General features: G+C 42.9%; 1 protein-coding gene across 1 annotated transcript in view; it reads right to left on the bottom strand.

The window, feature by feature from the left end:
- Positions 1–5064: 5064 nt before the first annotated feature.
- The window catches only part of ENDOD1 (endonuclease domain containing 1), a 43001-nt gene continuing 38202 nt past the window's right edge, over positions 5065–9863 (bottom strand). Inside the window, exon 2 of the mRNA XM_024255737.3 lies at positions 5065–9345. Coding sequence (XP_024111505.2) covers positions 8143–9345 — 1203 coding nt within the window. The 3' untranslated portion in view covers positions 5065–8142. The remainder of the gene's footprint in view (positions 9346–9863) is intronic.

Raw genomic sequence — 9863 nt, 5'->3', positions numbered from 1 at the left:
GCCCCTTCTAAATTCTTGTTACATGATCCAGTAAATTTGGGACAAGACTAGTTTGAGAGGGGTTTCTATTGCACGCAGGCAAAGGTATCCTAACTAATGCATTCTGCCATCCAATGGCAGAGGATGAGTTTTTATTGATTTTCAACACATCCTGTGACATTTGATTCACAGATAGAGGTTGCAGAGCTTAGAGGTGAGTCTGAGACAGGAGATGGAAACATGGCAGTGGTATTTCAGGGAAAGCTAACCAAGGCTGTGCAGAATTCTCTCTGCTGATTTGAATACCACAACCTGAAATATTTTCCAGATTTGAAAGCTCAGATGTGGGCTCTGCTGAGCTTCTGGAAGCAACAAGGCTCTAAGAAAGGGATTCATGCTAGGACACACAAGAGATTAAGGACAACACTACAATGACATTTTATTAATTTACATTAAAAATAGAGCTGATATATAGACTACAGCACTCCCATTATCATCTTATGTACATTATGTGCTTAAGTTACACAGGAAGCCAAAACATAATCAGAAACCACTTGTTCAAGTTGCTTTAGTATAGCATTGCCAAGAGAGTTTGAAATCTGTATGTTCAGTGTACTTGGACCATAGAGGCAAACCAACATAGAAAGCCAGGTCATGAGCACTAGTCACAATAGCAAAGACTTGGAACCAACCCAAATGTCCAACAATGATAGACTGGATTAAGAAAATGTGGCACATATACACCATGGAATACTATGCAGCCATAAAAAAGGATGAGTTCGCATCCTTTGCAGGGGCATGGATGAAGCTGGAAACCATCATTCTCAGCAAACTATCACAAGGACAGAAAACCAAACACCACATGTTCTCACTCATAGGTTGGAACTGAACAATGAGAACACTTGGATACAGGGCGGGGAACATCACACCCTGGGGCCTGTTGTGGGGGTGGGGGCTGGGGGAGGGATAGCATTAGGAGAAATACCTAATGTAAATGATGAGTTGATGGGTGCAGCAAACCAACATGACACATGTATACCTATGTATCAAACCTGCACATTGTGCACATGTACCCTAGAACTTAAAGTATAATAAAACAAAAAAAAGAAAGAAAAAAAGAAAGCCAGGCCATGAGCAGAAGCTTGTTTGACTGGAAAAGGATGGAAAATAAGGCATTAGATAAGTTATTGTTTAATGGCACTGAGCTAAAATAACCTTATGAATTTATTTTACAGGGCTGGGGATGTAGCCTTTGGATTTCGAAATACTTAAAGTTCAGATTGTCAAGCCTTCCTCTCTCCTGGATAGTACTCAAAAGGGCATGGTCAGTATTTGTTTCAGTGATTTTCCTTCCTCTGCCATACTATAGCTGTTCAACTCTTTTCTGCTGGAAATGTTCCTTCTGTGTATCTTATGCACTCAATTGGATGATGAAGTAGTGGTATGGGGGAGCCAGTTCCCAGTGACTTGCACCAGCTCAGGAGCACAGGCTGTGTACATCTCTTCCCAATGCTGCTTTCAGTGATGTCACATTGGCAGCTTGACATCAGCTGTGATGGAAATATTGACACCACAGAAACTGGCAAACATTACAAATCAGGGTGCTCTCCCCGCAAACACAGAAAGCTGGTGGTTCAACATTTCCCAGCACACCACTGGTTATGAGTGCAATAGGCCCAACACGCTTGTTATTTCTTTCAGGTGTGCATTTCTACTTTGATCCATTATGGACTGATCGAATATTAGACATTTAGAGAGAAATTCTGTGGCCTGATTTCTAAGATCTTACAGGGTCCTTTACTTTGTCTCCAGCCCTTACAATAAAGGGCTCACTTGGGGTAAGGCTCCAGTTCCACAGGATGCTGGTCTAAGACAGGCACCTCCTGACTCTCAGTATGGTGTTCCCACCATACCTCTTACCAATCAAAACAATTACTTGTGGCCGGGCGCGGTGGCTCACACCTGTAATCCCAGCACTGTGGGAGGCCGAGGCGGGCGGATCACGAGGTCAGGAGATCGAGACCATCCTCGCTAACATGGTGAAACCCCATCTCTACTAAAAATACAAAAAATTAGCCAGGCGTGGTGGCCGGTGCCTGTAGTCCCAGCAACTCGGGAGGCTGAGGCAGGAGAATGGCGTGAACCTGGGAGGCAGAGCTTGCAGTGAGCCGAGATCGCGCCACTGTACTCCAGCCTGGGCGACACAGCGAGACTCTGTCTCAAAAAAAAAAACGATTACTTGCATGTAGAATTGTTCCCAGCTAGTAGGAAGGATTTCATAAAATCATTTACCCTAAGTTGCTAGCATTGACACAATGTGTTAACTTCTTTCAGATTATTTGCATTTTCCTAGCCTACAGGAAGCGTGCCAAGTGGTGAGATTTCTGGCAACACTTGAGGCTACTGAGGGAGTTAAATAGAAGCCAGGAGCATTACTAACATTTCTTACTCTTAGGTTGGCCACCACCATAATGGCAACCCTGCTAATTAATTCTCTAAGTCTGGGGAGAAGAAATGCTGATGATAATAATAAAAATGGTGTTTTCAGGATGAATCAGTCCCTGACCTTCCTGATAATGTCGCAGGGAATTTCTCTGACTTTTGGTAACCCTCAGATAGGAGAGATAAGTTGAGAGAATGCAATCAGAATCTCTGTGACCCAAATATATGAAAGTACTTGTTGAAAAGCAAGGATTTATTGCCTGCAATTTGAGAAGACCCTAGAGATGGTCCCTCTCGTTTTGCAAATATACCAGCAATGACATCCAGAAAATGTACAGTAACTCAGAGGAGGGAAACTCAGGGCTCCTGTGTTCCAGGTGCACTCTCCTCTTTACACAAGCCTGCCACGTCCTCACTTCTGAGACTTCTATTCCCCTAGAAGTTTCCTTCTAGACGCAGTAAACAGAATACATCTGGATATGCCAAATCAGCATGAATGCTGGAGAAACACACACTTGGTGCAGCCTAAATAAAGCCCAGAAGCTGCTGTCTGATGTTCTCAGGGACAGATGTCAGTGGCAGGCCTGGGCTGGCCTTGAGTGTGCAGGCTGCCAGAGGCGGTTTAGGCAGCTTCTGCCAGTTCTCAGACTCACCAGGACTGTTCACTGTCTCGCACTTGTTTCTTTTCAGGTTTTACAAGATTCATACGGTGTCTTTCATTTCAGTGCCTATTACTCATTTCAATGATTCAGCCGACCCAGATAGCAAATGGACATGAGGTGTGTGGAGGAATCTACTGAAAATGGGATTGATTAGGTTTTAAGAAAGTAGGACTTAAGGCTGGATGAGGCAGCATTCTGAGAATCTTAAGTTCCCAAGGCATAATGTTCAACATTTACTGTCAAACCCAATTTCTGGCTAAGCCATTTATGCTTTCTGAATAAGCACTTTAATTTTCAATCACATCTACTTACCTTTAAAAAAATGGAAGTATGCACCAATTTTTTAAGAAATAGGACCAACGTTGGAAACTTATAATTATGAATCTTTATATTTTTATGATAGTTGATAGTTTACAAAGCTAGTTTCCCTTGATCTTTACAAAAACCCTGTGGGGTGATATTTTTATTACCCACATTTTATAAATAAGGAATTAAATCTCACAAAGGTTTGAAGACTTTCCCAAAAGTGTCATAGGACAACTACAACTAGTTAACCCCAAGGCCCTGTATCAGAATGATCACCTGCCTTTCCCTCACCAACCCACACTCACCAGGCACAGTGTCCAAGAGGCTCTGCCTCTTTCTCAGTGCCATCTTTGGGTTGCCTCATCCTACCTGCAATGCTTACCTTCAAAGCAGATGCTGACAATGTGTTTGGATTTTGGAGGCTTGATTATGAAATAAAACTGAATAGTGCTGGCCACATGTTGAGTTTCAGTTTTCTGACCCTTCTCTTTTGAGACTCCAAGTCCAACCCTCATCTGCACCTTCAGATTCATGGACACCACTGATGAGGTTCTGGCTTGCTTCATTTTCATTCATGACTTTGACTTCCAGACCACACTTTGATCCTGGTTCTTCCAGCGCTGATCTAGAAACATCCTGACCTCTAAGGCACCATCAAACCAATTTTGTCCAAGAAGTGTAAATATCATTGCCCACAACAGATCTAGCAACAACAATTAACATTTGCTGAGCACTTACCATGTGCCAAGCATGGTAAGTGATGAATGCTTTATGTTCATTAACTCATTTAATGCTCATAGCAACCCTCTGAGATAGGTACTTGTAATTGTATAGATGAGAAAGCCGAGGTGAGTAACTTGCCGAAGATCACACAACAAGTGGGGAAGCCAGGATTTGTGCCTACATCATTTTGACCCTAGAGCTTGGGCCTCCAGAAGTCATCTTACATCCACCTCCTCACCATGGATAACTGAGGATGACAAGTGGTTATAAGCACTTTCTTTGTTGAAATTTAAGCTTAAAAATTGATTTGGAGTTAGACATCAATCCATGACCTGGGGGAAAATACCTACAGAGAGAGACAATGGGAAGACTGAGAACCCATTAATGAAAGGCAAGCAGTCCACACTATATGGCTTGTAGTACAACATTTGGAAAAACACGTATTCTGTGGTGAGCTTAGGCAAGATGCTACCCACACTGGGAAGGCAGCCAAGAATTACTGCCACCTCCACCCGAGAGGATCACCCTACTAAAGGCCACAGAGAGGACCACCCCCGTCAGAGACTGCCCGTAATTTCTCTCACTGTGGGAGCTTCCTAATGAATAAACAAACAAATAAAATTATTTCTATAATTTTCTATGTGATTCAGATTCAGTGAAGCAGTAAGTCTTTGGTGCTTAATTATGAAGGATATCAAAAACACTTATTGTCCCGAATACTTTGCAGAGCAATAACATTGAAAAATAGTTCTAAGTCCTGTTTCACTGATCCAGACCTCTCTGTTTTCTCATGTATGATGCAAACATTTAAAGAAATGAACAAAAGCCAGATATGACTGGAAGCTGCTTGAATTAATGTGGATCAAGAAGAAAATGGCAACAATTCACAGTCCCCAAGCCTCATTTCAACCATTAGGATTCTCCCCTTTTAGATATTTTACAGACCTGCTAATGAGTTGTCAATAATTACTTTATTGAGCATCTGCAAGGTGCACAGCATTGTACATAGCTTGAAAATGTCAAATTGAGTTTTGTCACACCCTCTGTAAAGGCTTCCCTAATTTCCATGGTTCCGTGGTTCTTCTTCCTCTGTTCCAAGGAACATGTTATTAGTATCTTTACTGCAGCACTTACTTGTCCTTCATGTGTTACGATTGTACCATGTGTTCTCTCCACTAGGTTTTGAACTCCTCAAAGATGAAATCCATGCATTGTTCATCTCTGCAACCTTGATGTCCAAATACGTGTTTGACAGATGAACGAATGACTGAATAAATGAAGGATGCTTCACTTTGGTTCCTTCTCCCAACTCCCTAGTCTGCATTTAGGTCAAAGTGCTGATGCTGAGTGAGAAGACAACATTCAAAAGGCACAATGGAAAAGAGAAGTGTCCAAAGGCATAGCTGATCTATAGACTAGAAAATCAGCTCCATAATGAGGAAGAGGCTGATCCCAAGGCCTCAGAACATAACAGAGCCACAGCAAGATCTTTAAGCCAGAGTTGGGGTTTATCAATCCCAACCTCTACCTCAAAGCCCAGCGTAGCTCATTAGGGACAGGCCAGCAGTCCAGCCACCTGCTGCGGCTTCAGGTCCAGTGCAGATGGCTCCAGAGACCCACAGGCACAGCCACACTAGTAGCTCAGGGCAGTGGGTCTCAGCCACCTAACCTTACAGATACTTTTTGCTTTATTGTCCCTTTTTAGATTTCAAAACAGGCCACGCAAGAATAAATAGACACTAAACAACTGGATGTGAAAAAGAAGACATTCCCAAATGGTTCTCAAGAAGCCGTTTGGATGCTGTGCTCCTTACATGGTGCTAAGGGGCTCAAGCTGCCATGGATGCCCTTTTCGGGCCTTTCAGTATGCAAATATGTGCTAGGAGGGAATTAAGTTTCCATGGGATGCAGTAAGCATAATGTTGTACGTGGACGGCTAATTGTTTTCATCACACATGCCAAATCCAACTGATTAGTCAGGGCCTGGAGTCTGTTTGATGAATGAGGAAATCTTGCCACGGTCCAGAGAGGCACCTGAATAATAGCACGAACTACCCATGTCTGACATCTCAGGTGTGATGGGACATGTGCAAACAATGTTGGCTCCTAATCTGCTCTCAGCTAGCCATGAAACTAAGGGCTAGCCTGTTGCCTCCCTGGGCCTTGGGTTCCTTATTAAATAATTGTTTGGCTGGACTGTCCCTCTGGTCACTTCTAAAATTCCTTTTCTTTATCCAGCAGGATTCTTGACCAATCAGTACCAAGTCAAACCCTCACCCTTCCATTTACCTTCACACTGCTGAAATAAAGGGACATCCAAACTTTATGCTCCTTAAGATAAGAGTTGGTAAAATACTGCTTTAAGTTTCTTAGATAAGCCTGGTGCACATCTCCCTAGCGTGGACCCATGTGGTGCCCATACTCCCTAAACTTGCATCACAAATTGATCAGGATGGCAGCTTGCTGGCTGCTGTTCTATTCTGGGTGTGCCTCTGCTATTTTTCTGCAAAATGTAACTCTTGCTATGCTCATGTTTCTCATCCATCGACCCCATGCAAATGGTTGACATATTGTTCTCTCCTTGTTGGGACCCTGAATTTTTGCATATAACTTTCTGATTGATCCTGGGCATGAGCCCCAAGATCAGTATTTCATACTTGGCTGTTTCCTACCTCTCAGCAATTCTTTAAAACATTCAGAAAAATCCAGATGATTCCATCCCAATTGTGGGAAGCAAAGTTTGGTCCCTCTTGTTACCATTTTTTAGTGCAAGATTTAAAATGACAAGTGCTTGATCAAAAAAATTTTGAGAATGAGCTTTCACATTTAACTTGTATTAATGGGGGAGTTGTAGCCTCAAACACACTATAAAAATAAATTCCTAAGATACAATTATTCTTAAATATTTAATATATTTTTTTCAGAGATGGCCAGAATAACTTTTATCTTTATTTTGTGGCTCTTTTCTATACAGTTGTATCAAAACAACCATTTAGGGACATAAGTCAGAGTATTTTTACGTGCTAGGTACTTACTCGTTGCATTAGAAAAATCTACTATGTTGCAGAATATGAATTTTCATGTTAGCTTAACATATAGATCTTTCAGTTCAACCTTGTCAGGCAGGGATACACATCAAGTTAATCCAAGCTGGACAAAAGATGTCCCTGGATCTGCAGCACCTAAGAGCAGGGCTGTCCACCTTCTCTTCTCTTCTTTTCACCTGAGAGGACTGTATTATACCATTCAAGGGGCCAAAAAAAAAAAAAAAAAAAAAAAAACTTTGAAAACTTTGCCCTTCAATTCAAACTCTGTTATGCCACATTTGGCATAAAATGCTTACCATTACCTAAAAATTATTTTTTAAAAAATGCTTATCATTACCTAAAAGAAAAATGTAGCAAACTTCAACTTTGGAGGAAAATGAAAACTGTACATATCCTTGAGAACCAGGGAAAGCTAAGAGATATAGAAAATTCTACATCCCCACAAAGTTATTTCAACGAAGAGGAAGAGGCATTATCTGCATTCCACCAAGGTCAGTCAAGTTGAGGAGAAAGAGAAGCAAATGCCAAGAAATTGGCTGCAGATTTTTTTTTAATCTGTTTTGCCTTAAATCACAAAGAGCAATGCGAAGAACAAGCTCTCTTTCTCCTTTTCTCAGACAACTTTGGTTTAAAGTTGTTCTTTTTCTAATTCTTCCCTCCCCTGTAATTTTTAATTATCAGAAATAAATACCAGTGCGTTTCAGGTGGTCGTCTGTGTTAGAGTGCATAACTGAAGTTATTAGTGGCTTGGGAGTTTGCACATGTCACTGGAGGTAAACAGCAGATTACTACACCTAATCTCACCCTGAGCATTTCTCCTCTGTCAAGTCTAAATTCTGCCATCTTCTTTTGCAAAAACAAGCAGACATCCCCACCAAAGGCCAAAATATAATGATAACTGACAGTGAACAGAAACCCATTGTAAAGACAAAATATTCCAGCTTTCAAATTCACTGTGACTGGACACTATTAGTTTTTTGAGTTTATAACTCCCCAGAACTGTCAAAAGTAACTTTGTAGCCAATCCGCTTGCAGACACTAAAAACAACCTGAAATAGGCCACCCAGGGTACCAAAAGCAGTGTCAAAGAGCAGCGAGACGGTGCCACCAAGGCCCAGTGCAATGTCCTTGCAAACAATTGGAATAGCGCCCATGGTGTACATAGGGAAAGTGGCCACATCCACAAGGACACGGACAGGGATGCTCAGAACTCGGCAAATGGCCTTCAGCAGACAACAAAGGATCCGGAGGATAGCCCTGATGACTTTGGCCACGACCTTGAGCACCTTCCAGGGAATGCTCACCAACTCTTCACCAATGGCCATGAAGTATGAGATGGTGGCTGAGCCCAGGCGGTAAAGGCAACTTTCTATGCCATTAATCACCTGCTTGGTAACACACCACAGGAGATAGACAATGTTCTTCAGGATCGCTACCACAAGGTAATAAATTAATTGAAAAAGCTTGATGAATGGGGTAGCAATGAAGCCCATGAGTTTTCCCAAAAAGCTACTACTTCCCTCAGATGCCTCTGGAGGCAACGGAGCAGACCTCTTGCTCCTGGTGCTAGAAAGGAGACTAGAACTCTTTTGAGATTGCACCATTCGTTCTTCATCCTGGATTTGGTTAACCACTTCCAGGATTTTTTTCATTTTCTCTGTGTCTTGCTCAGTTTCACCACAGTTGTTCTGAAATAGCTGAGGGTTAAATGGAAGCAGTTTCTGAAGATCTTTTACCATCACATCTTCTATGATGTCACTGTCCCGGGTGTGCTTGACAAAGCCCATGGCCCAGCCTCCTCCAGGGACAGCACAACAGGCCGCCAGCCAAACAAATTCAGGGACTGCCACTTTGTCTTTAACTCTGTAGTCTGAGGGCACTGTGCCTGTGAGGATATATAGGTCTTCCCCACTGCCACACTGTGGGGTCAAAGCCCAGTCCATTAGGCTGTGGAGATTCACGTACCACCGTTCCTGGAAGGACTGAGTCATTGGGGCTGAATTTGTGAGAGTAAATGCGGCCACCTGGAGATCACTGCTAAGAGAGAACGAGTACAGCTGTCCTCTTTGGTAATCAGAATCAAGGTAATCTGTATTCAAGGCTTGCTTGCTTCCCAGGCTGTTCACAGAGGTGATGGCCTCTGCCTCATTAATCGCCTCATCAAGGTTGCTGTTGGGGTCATCGATCTGCAAGAAGAAAACAAGTGGTGAGATGCATCCCTGCTTACAGCACAGAGGCAGCACTAGAATCATCCTGCCCAGACTCTGGAGAAGTCCCCACTGGTCTATTACTTCAAACACTTGAGTTTGGAAGGACTTGGTTCTCTGGCACATGCACACTTCATTCTGATATACCAAAATCCTGGTGTTTCAAAGCATCTTTCAGATAGGCTGTTTCCTAATCTATTACCTGTGTTTACCCCACCCTGCTCTACAGTAACACCCCGTCACTCACACCCACACCCACCATCGTGATGTTCTTTTAAAAATCTGTTGTAGTCTGGCGCCAGGTGCGGTGGCTCGCGCCTGTATTCCTAGCACTTTGGGAGGCTGAAGCGGGTGGATCATCTGAGGTCAGGAGTTTGAGACCAGCCTGGCCAACATGGTGAAACCCCATCTCTACTAAAAATACAAAAATTAGCTGGAATTGGTGACGGGTGCCTGTAATCCAGCTACTTGGGAGGCTGAGGCAGGAGAATCGCTGG

This window comes from Pongo abelii, chromosome 9, assembly GCF_028885655.2.
Source record: "Pongo abelii isolate AG06213 chromosome 9, NHGRI_mPonAbe1-v2.0_pri, whole genome shotgun sequence".
Classification (NCBI taxonomy): Eukaryota; Metazoa; Chordata; class Mammalia; order Primates; family Hominidae; genus Pongo; species Pongo abelii.
The sequence above is the reverse complement of the archived record's forward strand: the minus strand, read 5'-3'. Positions and strand labels throughout refer to the sequence as shown.